The sequence below is a fragment of the Puntigrus tetrazona genome, chromosome 14, assembly GCF_018831695.1.
Source record: "Puntigrus tetrazona isolate hp1 chromosome 14, ASM1883169v1, whole genome shotgun sequence".
Classification (NCBI taxonomy): Eukaryota; Metazoa; Chordata; class Actinopteri; order Cypriniformes; family Cyprinidae; genus Puntigrus; species Puntigrus tetrazona.
The window spans coordinates 16,868,116-16,894,006 of record NC_056712.1 but is presented as its reverse complement, the minus strand read 5'-3'; the positions used below and the strand labels follow the sequence as shown (position 1 = coordinate 16,894,006).

Below are 25,891 nucleotides of genomic sequence, written 5' to 3'. Positions count from 1 at the left end.
TCTCTTCTCACCAAGGCTGCATTTCCATAATAGTTAAAATTGAAATATTTTAAAAATACTGTCCATTGAAATATATTTTCAAATCTAATTTTAATGTGATGAAGCTTTAATGCCATATGATCCCACTTTTTTTCCATTTTGTTCTTAGTATATATATTTTTTCCAAGATTCCACCACAAAAGTTCAAAACAACAGCTAAATATTTTAACATGTAAATAATACCAGTTCAGTTTATGTGTGTGTATATATATATATATATATATATATACACACATATATATATATACATTTTAGACATAACTTGAGAGCCCTGTGCTAACTCATCATGTTTAAAAACACCATGAAGAAGCATTCAGTCATTCTCAACATTTCAGTGGGAAATAATTTGGGATACAATCATATCTATTGGAGTTTGATCGAATTGTGATTGATGGACCAGGATGCCGTTATTAATATTATTTTCCATAGCCACACAGCTTTGGATACATCAGCAGAACAGCCATTTCAGAGGTATATGGAGAGAGTTATTACATTTTGATGAAAGATTATGAAAACAAATGTTGTTTGTTTTACTGTAGAATAACCTGCACTGATGATGAGTAAAGCAATAAGATCAGGAGCATTTATTAAGAAAGCAAGGTACAATTTTGCTTCCATGTCGTTCACTCATTGATTTATTCTAGCTGATTAGTGGCTAAGAGACTCATTGAACTGTGGGAAGGAGAGAAGACCTTGCTGGTTCTTTCTTGTACTCAACACACCTGCCTGGCCCAGTTGTGCACTTCTCTGCTGAGATGCTGCTTTATTCGTATGTATCAGCACAATGCTAACCAAGATGAGAAACTCCTCTGTAGCATCACGGGGCTAAATGTGTTATTATGTCAGATTTACAAATTCCTTTCTCTGGGGTATAAAATGACCTACATAATTACAAACCATAGAAAATAACAGAAATGGCCCAGTTCTTTCAACTACATTCCATATTTTTCCTCTTTCCTTTTGTGTGTTTTTCCACTCCCTCAACAACGGTCCAGTGAATAATGAGTCTGTCGTCCCTGAGAGTGCTGCGGCTCTGGAGGGGCACTGCTAGATTGATCTAACACTTCAAATAATAGAATAAACATCTAATACACAGGTGGATCCGTCTAGCAGCTCTTTTTGAATAGGCTGTGGTCATATCTCACGTCCTCAAGGTAATCTGAGGTGTTTATCTGAGGACAAGGATGTGCCTGGTGTCGTTTTCTGCAGTCTAGATCTTTTAATACATTTTCAGGGTGTTCTCACATGAGAAGTGGTTCATCAGTATAAAGTTTCGGGAGTGACGAGGCATTAGTAAATCTCCTTAATTATTGTTTAATTTGTAACAGAATTAACTCACAAAATTGCAATGAAATCTTTGTAACCGTAGCAAAGTTGCTGTGACTCAACTGTCCGTTCGCCAATATTTATGGCCCAAATAATATTACAGTAACCAAAGCAGTTTTAACTGAACCAGAGGCAATATTTATTTATTCATTTTTTTGTATGTGCTTGGAATGTTGTCTCGCAGAGTAATCTGTTAAAGCGTTACAACTGCGTCATGTTATAAGCATCTTTAGGCATGTTGTTTGCTCATAAAGCGATCCAATTTATGGAGTTAATAAAGGGGGCAGGTGCGAGTTGCAGTTTTTTGGCCTTATTAATGTAAAGCCTTTGGATTCTTTCAGGGATTTTCGTCGTTGGCTGTTTTCAGGATGTGAATGAGTCAAGATTTTTGTTCCTGTGGTTGTCTTACACCATGCGTATACTGATGAAGAAGTATGCATTGAACTAGTCCGATGCACACTTGATAGAATTTTGTCTTTCTGGACTTAATTCAGTGGTAGAATGTGAATGTCACGTGAATTAATGGAGTGTGTATATACAGAACCGATTAAGCATTAAAACGTGAACTGAAAACCAAATTCAGACATTTACACAGACTTTTCGATTCAGATTTTACCAGCTTTTACATTGTTGCAAGAGGAATTACGCGTTTAATAGCATAAGGTGTGAAATCGATCACGTAACTGAAAAAGGAACTCGAGGTAGAGTAAACGATGACGGTTTAAATTTTGGGGTGAACTGTGACTTTTTAATGGTAAGATGAAAATATAAAAGTGGCTTTGTGGATCGAGTTGGTTGGAAACTGTATTAGGAACTGTCACAAAATATTTGATGTAGTCACAAACCGTACTGCACTTGATGCAGTGCTCTACTTTTCCATATATCTAGACACAAGTGTGGGATGGAATGTGATTCGAGTTATTTTCAGCTCCCTGAAAATGCCCTCCTGAAATGTTTTCCTGTAGCGCGCAGACTCTCAAAACTGTTCATGGGAAAAGCTGTATGAATCTTGTCCTCAAGTGTTGCGCATCATGTGAATATCTCATGTTGGGCATCTCTGTTGAACGAGACGAGAAATAGGACTGCTACACCCTCCCCTCGCTTTAAAGAGCAAGCTCCATGGGCCAATGAGTCAAATCGATCACTCAAGGTTTTTGGCCGGACCAGTGGCTTAGCAAGAAATTGACCTTTATTTTTCAGCCAGACAGGAAGAATAACGGCAAGCCTCAGAACAGGCTGAGCCCAGCAACTCTGCGCGGCTGTAAAAAGTAGATATGGGCAGGAGTAGACATCTGAAACATGCTATCCTCCCAGGGCAAGCTCTCATCGCTTCTTATCTGTGCAGATAGCAGAGGAAAAACAAGCTCTTCTACACAAACCTGCAGTTTAATGCACGAGTCTGAAGTTTAAACCACATATACCTGTCTTGTGAATGTCACTAGACTCTCTCTCTTTCTGTTTTTCCTCTCTGTTCCAGATTCATTCTTCTCTATTATCACAGCAAATAATAGTACATTTTCATGACTGTATCAGTAGCAGGCTATTGTTACAATAAAGAGCAGTTTGAGATGAATTATTAGGGAGCGAATACAAACTACACCGATTCAAAATGTGAATGGAAGAAGCAGCTCGACATGCTGAAAAAAAAACTAGTTAGGCTGGTCTGATTTGCTGGTTTTTGAAGGATTGTGGAGCTGAGACTAATAAACCACCTTAGGCTGATTTAAGTCCCCTCCACCCATTTTGTCTTGCTTCTTTCTCTTCCTTTTTTTTCTATATTTCTTGCACTTTGTTCTTCTAATATAATAAAAGTTGAATAATTTTCTTCGGGGATCAGACGGATCGGCAGTTTTGCATACTGTCAGATTGAAGGTGTATCTGTGAAATTTTATTGATTAGCATTTATGAATTTCTTCATATTTTATGCATTCAGTCAGGAAATGCAGTCTTGGTCTCATTTTTATTTGTACAAATGTGTTTTTCTTGTGGCCGCCATTATTTTCTGTGCTCATTTTGGAGTAATTTGTATTTGTGGTTTCCGGCTTTTTATCAGTCACAGCGGATTTGTATCCTGCCGCAGTATGCTAGGTTTTTTAAACCAGGTAGTAATACGTTTTACGCTATGACACCCCGGGATGTGATGAAATCATTGGTATGTGTTGTGATCTGGTTTAATTTACTTCCAAACATATTACCATTTTATGTAATTTTAGTAAAGCTGGTGCAACTAGTATTTTAAAAGAGAATATAGGGGTGAATTAATGTTCCAGTGTTAAGGTTTTTCTTTTTTTCTTTACATATATATATATATGTGTGTGTGTGTGTGTGTGTGTGTGTGTGTGTGTGTGTGTGAGAGTCAAGTCAACTAATTTGATTAGTATCATAATTTGAACCAATCAAGTTAAATGGACGAGGACTCGTGTAGGTCTTCCATGGTGGGTTGGTCTCTCTTATTCTCTTTCTTTTTTTTGTCTCTCTCTCTTTTTCTTGAGAGAAACAGATGAAGATTGATGGCAGGCAATGGACATGGCACATATTGATTCATCTGGTCCTCCTCATTGAAAAGAGAGATTTTCTCTGTCTGAAAGAAGAACACTCTCCAAAATAGAGGAAGATCACCACTATCTTCGTTGTTTTGTTTTTGCTCATCCGTAAGATGAGCGCAGGTGAGCCTCTCGTTGAAAACCAGCAGACCAAAGCATATAAAGCTCAGAACACATTTCAATGACTGAGACAGTTTTTTCCTCTAAAGCGTTTGTACTTCTCTGCGTGTGTTGGAGTCCCAGAGCGCTGTGAGGAAGAAGCACGTCCGTGTTGACTCGAATCGAACTTTGAACACATTCCATTATTTAGCAGCATTTGAACACAGTGACCTTGAGACGGAGCCCATCCGAGGGGAATGATCGTAGTGAGCTTCACAGCGCAAGCGTCTCCTCTGAATGACACAAGCCACATCAAACATTCCCTCAGGCCAGAGTCTGCATCTCTCTGTCAGTTAAAGCCTTCATTTACATGACCTTGCTTAGAGTGGAGGTCACGGATACGTCCGCATCTCCTGCGCTCATTCTCCGATTTCTTCCCCTCTCTGATATGTGCCGTGAATGCAAATGTCCCACGTCTGGCTCAGTAATCTGTATTAATCACAATTAGGCAGGTGAGTTGAGAGTTTTCGCTCTTTCCCTTCTGAATGGGCTTTTTCGCAGTTTGGCTTGATTGGTTCTTCTTCAAAAGTACTCATTGTATCAACCCAGCACCTTGTTAACACAATTATGTTTCCAGACAGACTGATAAAAATACGTGGTATGCCAATCAGATTGGAACTGGTGATTTCTGTGAGTGCTGGCTATTTTTGTGTGCAGTATTCATTAGGCAGTGTGCTGTCTGAGGCCAAGACTAAATCAGCAGTTGATAAATGCCTACTATTCATTTAGAATCTATACATTTATATTAGTTATAAATTTATACATTTTTTTAGTATCCTTGTAGTCTTCAGTGTCACATGACCATTCAAACGTCATTCTAATATAATGGTTTCCGGCTCAAGAAACATTTCTGAATATTATCAATATTGAAAATAGTTTGGCTGCTTAATATTTTTGTGAAAACTGATCATTTTTAAAATGATTCTTTGAGTAGAGAGTTCAGTTAATTCAACATCATTTAAAATACACTTTGTGCGTGTGCATGTATGCATTATATACACTGTATACACTATATCAGTATTGATCGTAACACTAATTAGTATTTAAGATTATTACTAATTGTGTTTATACCATTGTCTGGGCATTTTAAATATGTGGAGCTATTTTTCCTCTGTTGCATTTACTTTTTTCCCCTCTGCACTGGGAATGTTAATAATTATTATCTTCACAGTCCTCATGTATAATTTATTGGCACTTAAAAAGCGAGGTGCATGCATTTAAACCTACAGGGAGTGATGGTCCTGCTGTGTCAGTTTCTCTCTCGCTATAGTGCATTTCTGTGTATCTCTCCTTCTCCTAAAAACACAGAATAATTGCGGCCACTAATAGCTTAGGTAATGTTGACAGTACATAAATCCTGCCACCAAAATAGTGTGTCATTTATCATCTGATTTGGCATGTTTTTTTGGCTGCACAGCTACTAACTCATCCTCTGTCTTTACATCCCTGACTATTTTGTTTTTCCGTCGTGTCTTGACCCACGTTGCAGAGATTTCCCAGCAGCCTCCAGTCTACAGAGGCCCTGAGGCAAGGTGATTTTTTTTTTTCCACTCTCTTTTCCCTACACCAGTCTTATTTTATTTATTTATCAATCAAAAATGAGCAAAGAAATTTGAAAGATTATTGCGTAGGTGTTTTGGGCACATTTTTGTAAAAATCAAAAGTACAAATTCAATACAAAAAAAAAAGAAATAAACAGCAAAACTTTGAACCTGATCTACATCGAAAATACACATCTGTGCAATTTCTGTTCACCATAATTTTTACTTACCTTGCTGCACTTTTCGCTGCATTTTCAAAGAGAAATGTCCACTGAGTGCCGCTAAAACACAGGTTCAATACACAAACCTCTAGTTTTCATTCCTTTTGGAAATAGTGATATGTACTTATTGGTACGTATTTTGTGTCTCTCTAAACCCAGTTACTTTTATGCCATGAAACCAGGTAGGAAACATTTAATCTCTTTATGCGTTGCACTAGCAGTGTTTCAACCTTTCCTCTATGACTTTTAAGGGCACAAAAATGCCATTTAGGGGCAATGCCACAAACCCATGACCTGCATTTGCAGTCCGACACTTCCCTTCTCTCACATACATGACAGCAATCTCATCTAAATGACTTCATCTGCGCGTCTGCCGCGGAAACCCATCCCTGCCCTTGTCTAACCGGGAGAAAGACGGCGATTACAGCCAGATATAGAGAGAGACAGCGACTTCTCTTCTCAGGCCTGCTTGTTATCCCACTGTGGACTTTTTCCGTACGGAAGCACACCATTAGCTGCAGCACATGTGGTGTGGTATGACAGGTGTCAGAGAAGCAGGCTGACATCGGCTCGGCTCGTCCATCCATCCATCACACGGAGGAGAGAGTGATGTGATTTTCACGTCCAGACCAGAGCGAAATGGGGGGTGGTGGCTGTTTTCTAGCCCGTCGGCCATCAGGACTTATTAATGGCGTTTTTGGCACTAACAGATTACAGCATCAATGCGAATCACTCTAATTTGAATATTAAATGGAGGGGGAGTTAGTGAGCTGTGTGCTATAAAGCAAGAGAGCGAAAGACAAATAGAGCGAGAGAGAGAGAGTTGACACTGATTCCTTGCCAGCTCCCTTTTGCTGAATACCAAGCACTCTCTCAATAATTCATTAGGCAGCCATGGAGCCATAAACGAAGCAGTTATCGCTGGCATTGGGACAAGTGCCGTCCCTTTCTCAAAGACTGCATGTTATCTATCATTCAGCATTACATTACAGTACACTTTCCCAACGGTGCGCATTTGCAAGCGTGTTACGCCCGCGTTAAACACTAAAAGAACAAATATTTTGTTCACGCCGCAGTCCGGCTGTCATTCAGTCATCGATTTTCCCATCCCTCCTCCTCTTCCGCCGGGTTCTTATGGGCTAATTGCCCCACATCTGTTAGAGGTGTGCTCGATCATAGCCCATCAAGGGCAGCCAACATCAATCTCTTTAGACATGAAACTAGGTTTAGACATCCCAGCCTTAATCAATCAGAGAGCCGCCAACATAGACTGACTGTCTACGGGAATCTCTCTCACACACACACATACACACACAGTTTCTCCCTCGCTCAGCAGTGTTGTAAAGCTCCTGGGTATTTTACAGAGATTAAACAGTAAGTAGCCGCAGGTGCACGTTGGCTCTAAAGGGCTGTTGAGTGGCTCCCGCCGTAGCAGGGGCCACGGGTCAGTCCTGCCCGAGCCCAGGACCTCGCGGTGGAGCCAGGTCTGTTCGACAGCTCTCGTAGGGTGCTGGCGTTGCGGTGTCTTGCAATCATCTTAGAGTGTTTGCTCCTCGCAGACGGTGTAGCTGTGAGCGACAGAGTGTTTGCTATGAAAATGCTCTTTACTCTAAATGAGAAGCGCTTAATGAGCTGCAAGTGGAAAATCTGCATTTTGGAGGTGTGTTAGGTGTGTGCGCGCACCATATGTGCTCTAGGAATCATCTTCCTTAAAAAATCCATTAACCTGTCTGGCCCACAGGGAAATACTGTAGTCTCTTAATATGTGCTCTGATTTTTGCCCAGATATGTGTTACACAGAGAGTCAGATGTGGGATCTTCTTACTTTTGTGTCTGTTGTTCGAGGATTGGATGACGTGTCAAGAAATACAACGGCAGTGCTAATTTGTATTAATAGTGTCTCACACTAATGTGAGTTAAACTGTCGTTATTATGTGAAATTAGACTCACGTTGTTTGTTTGGAACAGAAGTAAATGTTTATGTATGAATGTGAATGTGCGTATCTCTGTGGGAGGTGCCATGTTTCTATGTTATTATATATTTGCATCTTGGCTAATTTAGATTACGGCTGAAAAGCTGAGACTTTTAGTGACATTCTCTATGTAAGATTTATTTATGCATTTATGAATTACATTTTATATTATACATTTAGCATTTATATTTTCTAACATTTAAAATGTATTTAAATTCTATATTACTGAATGAATAAAATCAAATACATTTAAAAAAGTGTCAGTATTTGTACGGTCTTAATTTTATATATAAACAATTTTAATGAACACATACAAAATCCATTTAAACATTTATATATAATCTAAATATTTTTTCCACAAGCTGAAATATATATTAATATACAAAGGTTGCACGCAGTCATTTGTGCAAACAAAAAACATCACCATGGTAACATGACTCTAAAATAATGCAAAAACATTCTTTAAACAACATGATGAACAAAAACATGATTGTTGAAACTTTCAAACGTCACACAGGGAGTTCTGTGAATATCAGTTTACAATTTTTGACTTAATATTATACTTCGATTTCTTCTTTTTCGTTTCTTCTAAAAACTGCACAATTAAGTATAGTGTAAGGGTACTTACTGTTAGAAGTTACTTCCCATAGTGTTTTAACAGTATTTTATAGTTAAATGACATACATTTCTTACAGTGTGTACATATTTGTTATTTTGCATGGTCTTAACTGGTTTTAGATAAGCAGTCTTGCAAGCCTGTTCATTTTCCGGAGGTACCATGTTATACAACCAGTTAAAACCATCATAAGAGTAACTTATTAAAAGGACATCTTTTGGTCAGTAGTTTAAGCAAGCGGGTCTAGACTGTTATTTCATCAGCGTAATGTTGCTGTTCCTCATGTCGAATGCCTTTACAGCAGCGCAAGGGCAGACATGAGATATACAGCTTAGCTTACAGATAAAGCTTAGATGAAGCCTTTCCATCTTCACATTGCAATCCCAGACTATCTTCTCTTCGTGTGAGATCTGTCAGTTGGCTCAAGGCTTTTTCTTGTCAAAGTAAAGCACCTCTAACAAAAGACTTCTTTTTCTGGCTCTCTGCATTAGCTGAAATTGGCCGCTCTGTTCGGTTGTCTTTGTTAGCGGAGCACTGTCAGGAAATGGATGTGTTTGTGACAGTTTGGTGTGCGGTGTCTGTGTGCGCTTTGTAAGTTATTGTGATCCCGCTCTTGTGTCTGTGGCGGCAGGAAGCCCATCAGGCTTTGCTGTTTTCTCTCTCTGCGGGGCGATCGATAGGTCACACGTCTTATTAGACCCCGTCACTCATTGGCCGCGCTTGGCTCCTGCGCTCACTTTTTCTTTGCTTGCTCCAATCTCCCCACAATTTAGATGAACTCTGGCCTTTCCTCTCTCTCCACCGCCCATCACTCTATCATTCATGATCCGGCTCTCGCCAACACCCCACCGGGCTAAAACATTGATCCCTCTTTCTTTTCTTCTTTCATTCTTTGCCAAGTTCATGTCATTATCATATCATCTCTTCATTCTCTTGTTTTCTTCATTCTCCCTAGCTGTTTGTGCGCCTGCGGGTTTAGGTGTTGAGCTGATTTTAAAGTGTGTGTGTGTGTGTGTGTGTGTGTGTGTCCTTTAAGACTGACAAGCAATCTCAAAGAACCTATCATGCTGTGTTTGAAGGAGGAGGAAAAGGCCAGACATGCTTTAGTCTGTTCTGGGTTTACCGTGTTTTCCCCAGTTTCTGTCATCTAGGAGATGGAAGTGTGTTTGCTCTCTAGTATGTTTTCCTAAACCGTAAATAAAATTGAATGTGAATTCAAAGGATAATAGGAAAAATGGGTTAGGTGTCGTTGTGTGTGCTGTCAGACTGAATAATTGATGCAAAGGTTCAGGAAGACAGGAAGATGATCTAACAGGTGCCGGAAGATCAAACCACATACTCTGGGTTATAGGCTACAGGACTATTTATGATCAGGTACAATAAATCGCATTAGTTATTGAATTAGTTAATATTTAAAGCAGTTACGGTAACACTTTACAATAGACTAATGTTAAATTAGGCGATGCATTTAGGAATCATAAAGCGCTTTATTATTCTAGATCAGTGTTAACTTCTACAAATATCTTTTTTTTCATTTTGTTAACATTGTTTTTTTTAGTATTGCCACATTTAGCAATACTGATTAATGCTATCTATCTATCTGTCTATCTATTAGTACCATGTTTTGCAGTTTGAATTATTTAAAACTATTAAATTAAATAAATCAATTGGTCATTATGCATTAATGTATGCCATTTTTCATCATCATTTACATTGAATGCAACATTTTCCAAGATTCGTGAATGCTTTAAAAGTATTGTTAATTATTAGTGCATGTAAAACACTGGGTTAACGTGATTTAACTGTATTGTACAGTCGTACCATTTAAGCTGTCTTGTCTTGCACTTTTTTCATCCCAGTCATTTTGTGCAGCTGAATATGCATGCAAAATCTACAGAGACATTAAAATATTTAAATATTGTCTACACATATCACGCAGTAAATATAAACAGTTGTAATATTTCAAACTGAAATGGAGTCACTCGGGAGCTTTCAAGACGAAACGGCATTAACTATGTGTCATTTTATCGAGGTTCATAAACAAATAGGGAGCTTTCCTTATTTCTGTAATCTGAAGGGAGTTTTTACTCCGCCAGACTTTAACTGAGTGCAAGTTATTCTCGTTCTCCTCAGCGCTCCCTCTACTCCTGTCAACTGCCTTTTTTTTCCACCAGAATGTGGGTTTTTAGGATGTGGTGGGATTTAGCAAGGGACTGGGAGAAATTGACGGACATTGTCGCCGTGATTGAATTCTGAATTTCTCCCAAAATACATGACAGACACATGGGGTGCGGCGGTCCGCTGAGTCCCCCGGTTCCCAAGCGGGACAAGTGTGCTGGTTTCCAAGCAAGGACGTTATCAATGGTATCGCCAAACAGGATGTAATGACACAGTTGCAGTCAAACTTTCTGTCAGTTTGACCCCTTAAACGATATAAGCCAGACTCGAACCTCCATTTCCCAGGTGAGCACCACAGCTGGAACACGTTGGCCAAACCACTAGGCCACAGCTCCGACCTTTCTTTTAATAATGATGCATAACCATCAGCCATCGCATTCCTCATCCTAACAAGCCAAGCCGCCAGTCGCTCATTACCTGGTCTGTCTCTGTGAGAACAGGAAGTGAAAGGCGTGCTCAAACTCATGTGGACTGTGAACACAATGACCTCGCCCTCGCTCTGTCTGATTAGAGAGAGGGAATACGGTGCCTCTCCCCATTTCTTCCGAGCATTATTGTTGTCTCTATCTCTTCTCTGTAACGATGTGGTGTAGCTGTGGCTGGGGTTTTAATTAAAGTGCCACCGCTGGTGAGGGCATATCACGCCTCATCTCATCAGCACTGCAGTCTTGCACCTCTCACTGTCACCCAGCTCTCTCACACACACGCTTTCGCCGCCCGATGTGTTTGTATGGGTGCTCGGGTGCTTAAGAGTGTTCGTTAACGAAAACATTTCTGTCTAATTATGTCATGCCAATTTGATCTGGACTTATATTGTGCACGGCTGCACCGGCTGGTGCTCTTGAGGGAAAGTAGGACCCAGTAATTGCAGAGAGTTTTACTTTTAGTTTAATTTTAGCATCTCGCAATTATGCAGAGGTGTATTATGGTTGGAAACATTTTAAAAGTGCTTTAATTAATAAATAATTAACAAAAATGCTTAACAGATCAGTAGTTGATGTGCTGTATATTCAAATATGAATAAGGGTGTTAAGTAAAAAGTAATGAAACTGTAAAATGAAATATTTAGGGGTAATAATGAAATATTTACATTAATCTTGTGATATTTTTCTCTATATATTTTTTTTTCATTAAACACTCATTTCATGTATGTTTTCCTCCTGTTCTTTGTTTGATTTTTAAGATATATATATATATATATATATACACACACACACACACACACCCACACACATATGTGTATATGTGTGTGTGTGTGTGTGTGTGTATATATATATATATATATATATATATATATAATCACATATTCACAACAATAACTACTAACTAATTTCAGAAATAATTACTAACTACTAGTTAAACTACTTGATCAAATATTCTTTCCATTTGTCATTAGTTAACCAGAAACAAACCTAATTGAAGCCACTGGTTGAGACAGCCATGCTGAAACGGAATGGAAATTTTATTGATAGTGCCAGTCATGTCAGAGTGTTTACACGTTTCAGGGAAATCATCTTAGGAACAGCTTACTCTTACTGGCGTCTGCGTATCAAAATGGATGGAAAAAGTATTTAAAAATTATGCACTTCAACTTGAAGTTCAATTTGTGTGTTAACAGCTCAGAGTGCTTTAAAATCCCGATCCGTCTCTCTCATTTTCTCGGCATATAATCACTCATGTATGGCAAATAGATTGTATAAAGGTAGACTCATTCTCGCTTATGGCGCAGTGAGAAGGGCCGTGCTAATAACCCAAACAAAGCTGGAAGCGGTGGGCCTCGCTGAAGAACTAAACAGATGATGGATGGGACAAGCTGTGAAAGCAATGGGCTCTCAGGTGTCTCTGGCGGTTTGTAATTGCAGGAGAAAAAGGATGCTCAGCAGCCCATAGTATCGCCCTAATGGGATTATTCCCCAGCCATCCTCGTCCAAGAGAGAGATAGAAAGAGTGAGAGAGGCAGTAATCCACCCTCTTACTGTATGTCACTAAGAATCACCCGCTGGATTGCATACACATACATACATCGACATACGCTTGGGAGAGTGCGTCATTTGCTGGAGTCATTGCCTGTTCTGTATGCATGCATGCATGCCTTTGTTTCTTTGCATGCATTTGTGTTTGTTTTGTAGCATGTAGCCTTGTGTAATATTACTCAACTGTATGAGTATGGTATCATAAAAAGTAACTGACTGTTGCTGCTTATGGCAATCGTTTTTTTTTCCACCCGCGCCAGCTGTCTCCCTTCTTCAGATATATGGATCCACTGAGAATTATCTCACCCTTTAGGCCATACAATACGAGTCGATGAGTTTGTTTCTACATGGGAACGGACTTGGAGAAATGTAGCATTACGTCACTTGCGCACCAGTTGATCCTCTGCAGTGAATGGGTGCCGCCAGAATGAGTGTTCAGCTTTCTGAAAACATGAAAACGCCACAATAATCCAGTCCACAATGAAAGTCTGGTAATGAAAAAGTTTTGTGTTAAAGAAATGTTTGTGATAAATTCATCATTAATTTTATAAAACTGTTGTTTCTAGCTGAAACAGAGAGTCCTCTATTCATGGCATTGGTTTCTTCAGTAAAAGTTGTTGAATTTGTGAAGTTGTCATCTGAACTCATAAAAATGTACTGATTAATCACCGCTTAAACAGTCATAAACAAATATGGATTTTCGATTTGAGAATAAACTTTACATCTTGATCAGGTTAGTGCTATATTTATTTTTTTACAGGAATAAAACAAAGCTGTGAGGATAAAAGTACTAGTAAAATCTATAAGCTGTAAAAAAAAAAAAAAAAAAAAATGCAGCTTTGTTTTTTTCATCCGTGTTAAATTCAGTATTACGCCTAACTGGCAAAGGTTTATTGTGATCAGCTGATTGACTTTCATTCTGATGGCACCCATTCACTACAGATCTATTGCTACAAGTGATGTAGTTTCTGTTTGTAAGGCATTTTAGATAAGTGTCTCCTGTATGAATAAATGAGAATGCATATTATATATTGCATTAAAAATGTATTATTGCTATTACGGTGTAAAAACAAGAAACATTTGTGTGCACATTTTTTCTTTTGTGCATGTATGTGTGCGATTACTTAGTCATTTCTGAAGAATAGTGCTATTGTACGAGTTGTGCTTTCATACATGATCAGTCATAATACAATAACTGCACTCAGCGGTTTGTTCTTCACTAAGAGCCTCTCTAAGGAGCATAAAGCTGCTTTATGAATTTTCATTTGAATTCATATCAGCTTCATTCTGGCCATCATGCAGCCAGTATATTAAATATTTTGAATACACGCACAGCTTGAATGCAATGCACGCCATGGATCAGAGATTTGCTTGAGCGATTTGTGTGTTAAGTGTCTTAGAGCAGTCATTGGTTGAGATGGGGAATGCCTCATCATTCCAGATTCCAAATCCCTTTAAGTGTGTCTGACAAAGAGCAAAATCTCTCTCTGCCTGTCTGTCCACTCTTTCTTCAGGCCTTTCTTTCTATGAATATCTTTCCTCTCCGTTAACAATAACTTGAAGCCATAAATCTCTTTGCGCTGATAGAAAATAGTTCATGGAATGAGAAGACTCTTAAAATTCGTTTAGGTGATGCTGACACACCTCGTCAGCTGAAGGTAATACCGTGATCGTTATGTGGTTTGTTTTTATCCGTATATAGCACCAAAGATGAGGGCATTTATTGTGAAATACTTCATTGTAGACTTCAATCTCTTTTTTTGTTTTACATTTCTCTGTTGTAGGACAAAGAGAGAGAGGAACAGAGAAGCTGTGTGTGACTAAGGAATCCCTTATTCCTGTTGCAGCCTGAGAGAGAGAGAGAGAGTCAGGGAATGATAGAGATTAGGAGAGAGAAGGTCTTCTACAGCCAAACAAACGCTTAATGAAGAGCGACAGCTTTATAGACTCACAACACAGATACAATGAGGATGAGAACATTTAGAGCAGCATCTCTTCTCTGGCCTCCGTTACCCAGCACAGAACCACAGGCCAGATATAGTGATAGAGTCCAACTAGTTTTTTATAGTCAACTATTTGTCCAATTTGATTGGCACAGTATTTTATTTAGTAATATTTATTTTATTTAATTTTATTTTACAATATTTAATTTATTTAATTTTATTTTAATCTGAAATAAAGAATATTAGATGAAAATCCTAACTATAAAAGCTTTTTTAACAAAACCTAAAATAAAATAAGTTCTAAAATTACTAAAACAGATATAAGGCATTGATTACTGATGAATACATATTATATATTAAATACATATTCAAAATAAAAATGCTAATAAAGACTAATATTATTAAACAGCATAATAAGATGTAAATAATAATACCATTACACAGCCAAGAATATATAATAATATATTTCTATTCAAATAATGTATTTATTTGATTCAAATAGTTTAAGTATGTTTATTTTCTAAATTAGATTATAAAGTAACTGAGATACAATTTAGATGCAAGCATAGAAGATTAAACTCATACATTATTTTAAAATATGTATTTTTCACAATAAGCAGTTTGCAGTTTTGTCTTCTCCACCGACTTCCACTTGAAAAGGGCACTTTATGTACATTATCTACTTGTTCATGTCCATGGTTTTTGTATCATTACTGTATTAAGCAATTTTACATTCTTGAAGATATAGTCCTTAATCTAGGATCAGCCGCCTGTGCGCTTTTATGGGGTGCCAGCGTAGTCATACACGCATTAACCAGCCGCTTAGCTTTGTAACAGCCATTACATTGTGTGTTTTAGCACGGCTGGATTGCTATATTGACCGATCAACATCCAGGACTGAAACAATTTGTTTTATAAAGTAGAACACAATCCTTTCCAGATGATGTACCTTTCATCGCAGTGCCGGGCGACGACGTGCGCTTCCTGGGAGGCATATGAAAACCTTGGGTTGAAACACAAAACCAGCAAATTTCCATTGCTGCTGAGATGCACACTAATCCAAAGAGCTTTGTGTTTTCTGAGGCGCAGGGGGTTATAGTTCATTAAGCCGTATGGGTCCTGAGAGAGACTCTGGCCCTCTCTCTGTAAGAGACGCCCGGCTATTAAACGCAGCAGAGGACAGGATGAGTTCTCTCCATTAGCTTAGCATGGCTAATGACTCCCATTCATCCACTGTTTATGTAAATGGAGCTCTTTTTTTAGAGGCGGCGCGCGCCATCAAAACAGCTGGCGAGATATTGCCGTGGAGCTGTGGAGTCAGGGCATGGATGGATGTGAGTCTGGGCGAGTCACGGTTGGGAAATTGTTCACAATGAGAGGGGCTGCGGTTCACGGCGGGAGACCGCGGCACAGAAACGCTGCCTTAGATCTCAGCAGAAAGGCAGTGAGTCAGTGGGTATACACAAAATATCCTCAACCGCGCAAAGGAGAAAAACAAGAAGCTCAGCAAGAAGAGCCAAGTGAGGAGAGAGGGAGAAAACGCTGAAGAAAGGGAAACTGAGAGAGATTAGCTCAGCTGTACTGCGCTCAAAAATCAGTCTCCATGCTGAGGGAGACAAAACATGAGGATCCGTGTCTTCGAATCACATAAACTCGTGAATCCATAGATACGTTACAACCGTGAGAGTGTGCGTGTTTTAAATGTTTTTCGACGTTACCTTTGTGCGCTAATTATGTGACCTTTCCTACAGTGCGTGTTCTTTTGTAAGTGTGAGGAAAGGCAGGAGGGTGCTGCCATAAGGCATTGAGTCGGTGTGTGTGCTTTTCTACAGTGTGTGCCTCTGATGTGAGGGGAGCTGATATAGTGCTGATCAGGTTCCTTGATGATGGCGCCTGCACTCTGCAAGGATAGGGAAACGGTACAGAGGACAAAAGCAGACGGAGAGGAAACGAGAAGGGAAAGCAGATGGAGGAGAGGACAGATGGGATGAAACAGAAAGGGAAATGAAGGCTGAGAGAACCAGAAGAGGTGAAGTGGAGGTTATATATTCTGTGCTCCAGCAAACAAAAATGAAAAGAAAAAGTGTGCTTTACACTCTTTTAAGGTGTTTTTTTTTTTGGACAGAATATTATGAGGCAGGGAAAAGGCACTGATTAGTCCATGATGCCAGCTTCAAACCAGAATCTTCCATTTGAGCACCACAACCTTATGCATTTTATTCAGACATGTTTCAGACAAGAAACTAGAAAGCAAAAAACACAGAGTGATGGTGTGTCTTATGTTATTTTTGGGAGTTTAGGATAGGCAATTTTAAGGAAGGAAGATAGGATTGCAAATAAAATGGTTTGGAAAAAGTGTCGTGAGCCAGATTCAAACCTGCATCTTCCGCAGACAAGCACCAAAAGCACCAAAAATAGAAAATAACTAGCTGACTGATTGGCAAAACCAGCTTGACTCCCACTTGAGACTAGCTAGATCCAGCTAAGATCGGAAAAGAGACAACACTTAGTCAGCATGAAATACAATTTCACCTCATCTGCTTTGTTAATGCTGTTATAGATCCCATTGTCTATAAAGTATCTATTGTTTTTACCTCCTTGTTTTGTTTTGGTCCAAATGTCTATAAATTTTCTGTTGACTTCTGTATCCTAGACTTCTTCAATTGTTTACGCCCACTTAAACTTCACCTCTTTCGTACTCAAAAGCTCTCATTGAGGTCTGCCTTCATCCATCTAACAGCAAATGACCAGAACCAAATTCCCAACCTTTTTTTTTTTTTTTTTTCGATAATCCGCTTAACTCGGATCAATGTTGCAATATAAAAGAAAAGATCTGTCGCTGTTTCCATTTCATCTCCACTTTAACACAGTGTAGTTTACGTTACTTAAGTGAGTATAAAGATCCACTAGTGGACTCAGCAAAATCTCCTATGTGTCGCTGCATTGTTTACTTTATTAATTAGTGTTTTAATTTGTCGCGAGGCCCCGCGCAGGTTAATTAACGCCAATGTCGGCATGGTTCCTCTCAGCGCCTGCCCGAGACCGAAGCTCGACGCAGAACCGCTTCCCGCAGTCAGCCAGAGACAAGAGCGCCTGACGATATCGCTGACATATAAGGTGGCCGTTCATGTGTGTCTGTCTGTGCGTGTAGATAACACGCCTCTGTTCTGCTCTGATTGTCTCCCACGCAGCTCATTCTCCCACACCAAAGTCCCAGCAAAGTGACCGAACTGCAAAAGAGGCCTTGGGTTGTTTGTGTACGCTGGAGCCCGGCTTGCAGCCATACGTTAGGGGCCCCGCAGACGAGGTTGAGATGTCTCATGGAGTCGCCGTGACTGCTCTGCTTCCAAACGTCCTGATTAAAGACGAGGCGGTAGGATGGGGGCCATACGGCCAGCGTAATGAGAGAGCCAGATGCTTGTTTTATGAACATTGTATAATCAAATGCAAAACTTTAGACAATGTTTTTCTTGCATTAAAAATGTAAATGCAAAAAAAAGAGTATTTTTCTCATCACAATGTCCAAACAATTTTCTGCTTGGCTCCCTTCTGCAGTGTGCAGAGCTGGGTGCTAACCGATCATGATTGCATTCTCTACAGAGAGAGAGAGAGAGAGAGATATACACATGGGAACACATCCACCTCTCCCTTCCGCATGTCCATTCCCCCTCATAATGCTATAAGTATTGACTGTCATTAGGAGCAGTATTAGAGTATTACGACGACTAATGTTGATGGAAGAGAGAAAGAGATGATGGAGAAATGTGAACAGGATCTACATCAGCATGACGGAGGAAAGGGAAAATGGAGACCGACTGAAGGAGAGATAAAAGGAGCAGGAATGGAGTCGCATGGAAAATGAGAAGAAGGTTATATAATTTCCACAGGTGCACTGCACCTTTCCTAACACAAGTTTTGAGCTGTTACTCTGTTCAAATATCTGCTCGGTACTTTTTCTGGCAGGTAGTAGTGTAGCATGACCAAGCACTGAGAGACTACTCTTGCTTAAATGGTCCTCATGTAGCAATGGACCAAGTCTTGATTTGTTCTAGTGAATCAGATTGTGCTAAATGGCCCTTTCTCGTATTAGAAAGTGATTCATTGGTACGTATCATTAGAAAATATGGTTAATTCTAGTGAATTGGTTCATCCAAAATGGCACTGTCTCATGTATTGTATTGGAAAGTGATTCATTGTAGTGATTTGGGTCATTCTAAATGGCCCTCTCTCATATGTAGCATGAAAAAGTATGATTCATTCTGATTAATTGGTTCATCTTAATGAATCCGTTGATCCTAAATGGCCATGTCTTGTACCGTATGTTGTATTAGAAAGTGTGACTCATGATTTGGCTCATCCTAGTAAATCAGTTCTTCCAAATGATTCTCTCTCATGTGTAGCATTAAAGCATGATTCATTCTAATGAATTGGTTCATCTTATTGAATCTTTTCATCCTAAATGCTCATGTCTTGTAGCGCATGTTGTATTAGAACGCATACTCTTTGTTATGAATTGGTTCATAATAGTGAATCGGGTTTATCCTAAATGGCTATAGTATGTCTCCTATGTTGTACTGGAAAGTAATTCATTCTAATGAATTGGTTTATCCTAAATAGCGCTGTCTCATTTGCTGTACTAGAAAATGTCACTAGTGAATCAGCTCATCCTAAATGGCCCTCTTATGCGCGTAGAAAATATGATTAATTCAAATTATTTGACTCTTGTTAACTAACATGGCAAGCCACGATTTTTAAAGCCTCCCAAAGACCGACGCTTTTTTAATGCACAATGTCTGCACAGACTTCAAAATCCTGTTTGTGTTTTTTCTCAAAGCCATTTAAAACTTCTATATTAACTTTGAGTGTGTGTAGTTTTGGTCATCACAGTCATGTCTGAAGGGTTTCGATTAAGTCGCCTGCAAAACAAGTGAGCTCAATTTCAACTTCATTTGTATTTGCCGCTGTGTCAGACAGTAATTAGCGTGGCAAGCGCATCCCGCCATCCAATCCACTCTCCCACTGACTCACGCAGTGTGATTGTCTATCAACCCTGAACTTTTTTTTTTTTTTGGTGCCCGCTCATTTCTCCACTGAGCAGATGCGTTGCTGAGTACACGAGGGGCCTGTAGCTACGCTCAGTTCCGTGAACTGGTCCAGGCAGATGAAAGTCTATTAACAGAGCTGAGCTGGAACCGCATCCCAGTGATGTCCTGACCGCTTATCTGTCACTCCCAATTAAACTGATGCCAACTAGAGAAACCTAGTCGTTATCTTTGCAGATGGGAAGCTAGAGATTAATCTATTCATAGCTATGTTAAATGTCCCAAAACTCCTCAGATGGCTTACATCTCGCTCTCTTTTCCTCTTTGTCCACTTGTCTTCCTGTCTTTTGTTATTCTCAGATTTCTCCCTAGTCTTATCTTTCTCGTTTTTTCAGTGGCGATACTCTGAAGCGGGGTGCCAGTTTTTGCAAACTGGCTTGGTCTGAACTGACTTTGGCGATTGAGATGCAGCTCACAGTTTCATTATGTCGCTTTAAGGCAATCTGCATATTACTATGGTGAATACAGCTGAGCCTGAGGAGGACTATTCAAAGAAGAATCCATTTGTCACTGAATTAGCGCTAATTAGCAGAGTTTGGGCATGCTGTATCATAATTGGACACATTTTTCTATGTTTCTCCAGCTGGGTGCTGGAATTTTGGCACGGGAGCGGAAGATGCGAGCAAAGGGGCTGAGGTGGGAAGAGGAGGCGGTGAAGTGTACAGTATAAGTCCTTTGTTGATTTAGCTGGAAGCAACTTTGGCTGACTGCACCGCTGGCAGAGTTCTTGTTCTCTTATATAGAGCTATACGCACGCTTTGAGGCGCATATGGAAAAATTAAACACAGGAGAACGAGGACAAAAGGGGAAAGAGCGAAAAGAAGGAAAGAGATGGGCGAAACGCCTGTTCTGCAAACGCGTGCAGCTGGATCATCAGCACAACCTAATGAAGGTAGAGGCATCCCACTGGTTTTATACCACCAGCCTCGCACAAGGGAATGGCAATTAAGTGCCCCTCCTCCTCGGTTCACATACATGCATGCCCAAACACACACTTACGCACAATGAAGGATGCAGAGACACGGGCACACGGGGAGATGTTTGGCAAGCCCTGGAAAGATGTCAAGATCCTGTCATTCCGGTAGCGTTGTGCACCGATCGGCTGAGAAAGCGCTCTTTCTCCTCAGACCTCCCTTGCTGAATATCATCATGTGGGTTGATTTGAAAAACAACTTCCTTCTCTGTTAGCGCGACTCGCTTGGAGTCAATGTGAGGCTGAGTGCGGTGTAGAGCATGACTGAACAGCATGAGGTCCGGTACACACTGCAGCTTATTCTGGCCAAGAAACGCCACTTAGATAGAAAGAGAGCATCTGACTGACATCGGTGAACAAACTACAGTTTGTTTTGGTTTTATGTGCTGTTTAGTTGTGTGTTTATCTGAAACGTGTGATATCATAATAACAGACCAATGTGGAAAATATATATAATTGGTGTAATAGTAGTGTTTGACAAATCACATGGTGTGAAATTTTTTTTTTCTCTCTTTCTCTTTTCACGTGTGTCTCCATGCTGAAAATGAGGGTAAGAGCAAAGAGGTTAAACAGGCTGAAAATCGTTTTATGACAGTTGATATGGGTGATACTAGCCTACATTTATTCATTTTCCAAAATTCAGTTTAGTTTTAGGCTGAATGTAGAGCATGGTGAATTTTAATATTTATAATTGTAATGCAAATGATTATGCTATATGTATATATGTATGTATATGTTCTAATGTAATCAAATTGGATTATAATAAATAATCATAATCAAATCACAATAGCTTGAAAAAAAATTACTATTACTAATACTACTAGTAATAATCACATATTATTATTATTATAGTAGTAGTAGTAGTAGTATCAATAATAATGATAATAGCAAAATGTTTGATCTAAAATCATTTGTAAAAATACTAATTATATTTTTAATATTTAAGCTAAAAGCTACAAAAATTATACTTATAAAAACATTAATAATAATATTAATAATAATATTATTATTATACAGCATTAAAGTATTATCTTCTTTGCATTTATGTATTTATTATTATTATTATTATTTATTTTATTTTTCACCAAATTTAAATTAAAGCAAAATTCCTGTTCTTTTTAATACCAAAAATTCAGATAGTTTAATGTATATTGGTTATGACTAATTTGGTCAAACTTTGCAAATCCATCAGTAGTTTAAAAGCATAAATTTTTTCCAACCCTGTACCTTGTAAATTAGTTTCCAGGCAGATCAAGCATTCCAATTAAATTACAACTTATGGAATCAAGAAAGTTCATTGAAATCTGTGTTTAGTATGCATCAGGCGGTCAGTCCCGTACTGTGGCGGTCAGAGGGTGTGCCGCCTGAGACTGCAACTCGCGGAATGAACCTGAAGAGCTTTTGTGGTGAATCTCCAAGACATTATTGTCCGTCTCGTCTTCACTCAGGCCCTTGCGCTCATTTAAAGCACTCTGTTTAATGTATAGTGTCTATACCTCGTAAGCGCTGACAGAACGGCTCTCTTAAGTGCAGAGCCGCTGCCTGCACATCAGGTCAAGGCCGGGTGTGAATGTGATGCTTGTCTTCACAACTTCACCCTCAGAGAGATGGACAGAGGCGCGCTGGAAGAAGAAGCCTAATGTGAAAATAAGATGTTGAGCTTGCAAAAAAAAAGGGCATTTTGAAAACCCTGGATGCATGTGAGAAGTCCTCACAAACGCGATGCGACTGGCCTTTTCCAAACGCAGATAAAAAGCGTCCGCCCCGGCCCTACGGAGACCCTTTACTAATGGCACAACATGCAGGACTGGACCCAAGAGAGGAGGAGGGAGGAGAGAGAGAGAGAGAGAAAGAGAGAGAGAGAGGGAGTTCCTTTAGCTTCTCGCCTTAGCTGAAGTCTCTGTGGAAGTGACACACTGACAGAAGCACAGTGAGACTGTAAGTGTGTCTCCTAGTGTAAATGAATCAATGAGACAGGCATTCTGACAGACGTGGTGTCCTCCTGTCATGGACGGGTGAAATAAAGCTGACTGCTGCAGTATGGAGACAGGAGAAGGTAAGACTCTCTTTACTTTAGGCATGGTCTCAGACTATAGGATCATTTCTGTATGGTCACAGCATTGATTTTGGTGAAACACTCTGTGAATGTATTGATTGTGAGGTCGGTTGGAGAGTGTGTTTGTGAGGAAGAATTGTGGGAGACTTATTGAGTTCTACCCTGTTTGGCTTTCGCAAGGTCAAATACGGTCTCTAGTGCATTTATTCTGACATGAAAGCTGTTCAGAATGACTCGATATATTGTGGAGAGATCAGGTGTGCAGGTGCATTTATTAAGCACCCTATCTACTAATGTACACAGCCATCTGTTCACGATGTGTGCGTGTGTGTGTGTGTGTGTGTGTGTGTGTGAGAGAGAGCATGAATGTGTGAGCTTACAGGCATTCGCATGAACCTGTGATTTGTGCATGTGTGTAATAAACAAGTCTTTGCATTATTAGGGAATGCAATATAATATCTTTTTACTTTCTATAAAGCCTGTAAATACGATGCATCTTAATAATCTTATTTTAATGCCTTACATTATAATATAATGCATTGACAAGTATGATGTATTAAACGGTAATAATGCATATCGCACACCTTTAAACGGTTAATGCATACTTCCTTTTAAAAGTTTGAGGTCAGTAAGATTTTCTTTTTATTAAGCAAGCATGTATTAACTTGACCGAAAGTGACAGTTAATGCATTTATAATTTTACACATCTAATGCTGTAAATAAATAATAAGGTTGTTCATTTGAACTTTTATTCATCCAAGAATGAAAAAGTCTCAAATGTTAAGCAGCACAACTTGAAGAAAAGTTACTTGAGTACCAGATATTTATGACAGTAATTTTTTTTTTGAAGGATCATGTGACGTTAATGGCTGAAGTAAATGATGCTTCTTTGTATTTACTGTAAAAAAATCACATTTTAAAATGTTCAAATGCAAACCAAGCATTTAGATTTGTAATAATATTTATTTAAAAGTAAATTGTATATGCAGTACTTTGCGTAAACGCCTTATTCACTTGACCTCTTTCGAATTGGTTTCATGAAAATGTTACTTAAATACATCTGTCTAGCTTTCTGAAGTAGGTGAGTAGTATATGTTTACAGGTAAATTTGCTTCATGAATTATTCAAGGGCCATGCAAAAAGCACACTTTTGCAACTTATTATTTGCAATGCTGTATGATTAAACGTAATTATTGTCCGAAAACAGCATATTTTTCTTCGAGTAACGACACATTTCACGCTTCATAAAGACCTTGCGTATTTGCTCTTCTGACCACAAGATAACAGCGTGCGCATATTCAAAGTTCTCTAATTAGTGAACGTTCGCTATCATCACAGGTGGTTGTGATGAGAGCTGGAGCTTCGCCTGTGCTCGCTCAGGTCCAATCACATGTAGTTAATGAGCTGACGGGTTAGTTACCACTGGGTTAATGACGCACATTAATATGTTGCTAATATACCCCAGGTCATGCAGTAATTAAAAATCTCATTTTCAACTCATAAAAAGCAGAGACTCTCCTTCATCTTAAATGATTCAGTAAAGAGCGAGAGAGAAAGAGCGAGGTGTGTCGATAATGATTTCATTCATAATTCCCCGTATCATTTGTTTGATGTCATGGTTTGTGGCTGTACAGTAAGTGCGTGTGATGTAATGTCAGGTATTACACAGGAGCGGTTGCATCAGGTGTTTAGGGTTCATCCAAACACTCGAGCACAGGACACGCTCTCTCCTCAGGGTCAGCTGATGCAAAGGGCGGATGAATTTACCTCATAGTAGCACTTCAAACCACAGCCCCGAGTGTGTGTGTGTGTGTGTGAGGCAGAAAAACAGCCCACTGTGACTCTCACACACAGCCTTGTCACGTCTATAAATACTTCTCATTTGCATCTGTTGTTCACACTTAAGAGAAATGAGATGTATACTTGACCCTAACAAAAATTACTGCTTTTCCACCAAATTACTAATACAGCAACAGCATAATAAACGAATATGGAAACGCATTCAAACAATGCGAGACTTAGAATCTTCAGTTTGTTGCATTTGTTCCTTTGTTGATGGCAGTGGAAACTGTTGTAGTAAATTGGTTGGGTGTTACCATAGTTTTGTATGAGGGTTTATCATGAAATATTATATATATATATATATATACACCCTCAAAATTGATCTAAACCTATTCTTTTTATTTTGGACTTTGTATTTTGAAGAATATCAGAAGCCAAACAGTTGCCGTATAGCTTTTGTTATAACTTTTGTAACGTTTTGTAAACCACCCTTTAAATATCTCTTAAATAAGTCATCTAACATCTACATTTAAAACGGTCTTATACTTCAAAGCTGTGGTACTATTACTTACATTTATCACATCATTCTGAAGGTGGCATGAAGAAGAAGAAGAAGAAGAACAAACACTTCACAAGTCTGAAGTGTGACGAGAGTGAGTGACGGAGTGTGAAAAGGTGAAAAGACGAGTTTGCTCAGAAAGCGCACGCTCCAAAAATACAAACAAACAAGTCAACAGTGATAGTTGTGATTTAGTGGCAAAGTGGATTTGGAAGAAGGCTGTTATCTTGAGTAGAGAGTGGGATCATTTATTTATTTATTTTTTTCCAAAGACTTTGATCTTCAGTATGGGTGAGAGGTTTCCAAAGACCGCACAATGGAGGAGGAGGAGGCAGGGTTAGAGAGATGAGGAGACGGAGGCTTTGGAGGTAGGGAGAGGGGAGGATGGGAAGACAGAAGTTTTTCTGAGCTTTATTGCTAAAAATAGACTTGCTTCTATCAGAGTCACAGACATCAAAGAGAGTCGGCTGGAATATAATTAGCAATTAATATATTTCACAACGAACAGCTGATATAAGTAAGGAGAACCTGCTGTGCTTGACTCGCTCGTGGTTTGTTTTTATGGATGATTTTAGTTTGATGTGTGATAACTTGGTAAGAAATGTATGATTCTCAGTCAGTTCATTTGTAATGGCCAGTTATTCGACTGTAACCATTTACAACGTCTGCAGATTTATAAGGGCCAAGTCTGTTCAGATTTTAAAAGGCATGTAGTGTATTGTAGTCTTTAGATTGGTCTTATTGTAATTGTTTTTTTATTTTTATATAAAATTGTGCTCTGCCTTTGATTTCTCGATTTTGATTTAATGTTGACCATCAAAGCATCCAATATATAGAAGAGTTTGTTTCTTAATCAGAACAGATTTGGAGAAATTTAACATCACATCACTCGTTCACCAATGGACCT

General features: G+C 39.1%; 1 protein-coding gene across 4 annotated transcripts in view; it reads left to right on the top strand.

Annotated features, from left to right (window-relative positions):
- The window catches only part of tenm2a (teneurin transmembrane protein 2a), a 262,295-nt gene that overhangs the window by 142,656 nt on the left and 93,748 nt on the right, over window positions 1-25,891 (top strand). For 2 of the 4 annotated variants that reach the window (XM_043257659.1, XM_043257657.1), the window contains exon 1: window positions 22,510-22,643. The exons of the other annotated variants lie outside the window; for them this stretch is intronic. In XM_043257659.1, coding sequence (XP_043113594.1) covers window positions 22,628-22,643 — 16 coding nt within the window. In that variant the 5' untranslated portion in view covers window positions 22,510-22,627. Of the gene's footprint in view, window positions 1-22,509; window positions 22,644-25,891 lie in introns of those variants that run through there. 4 annotated transcript variants of the gene reach the window in all.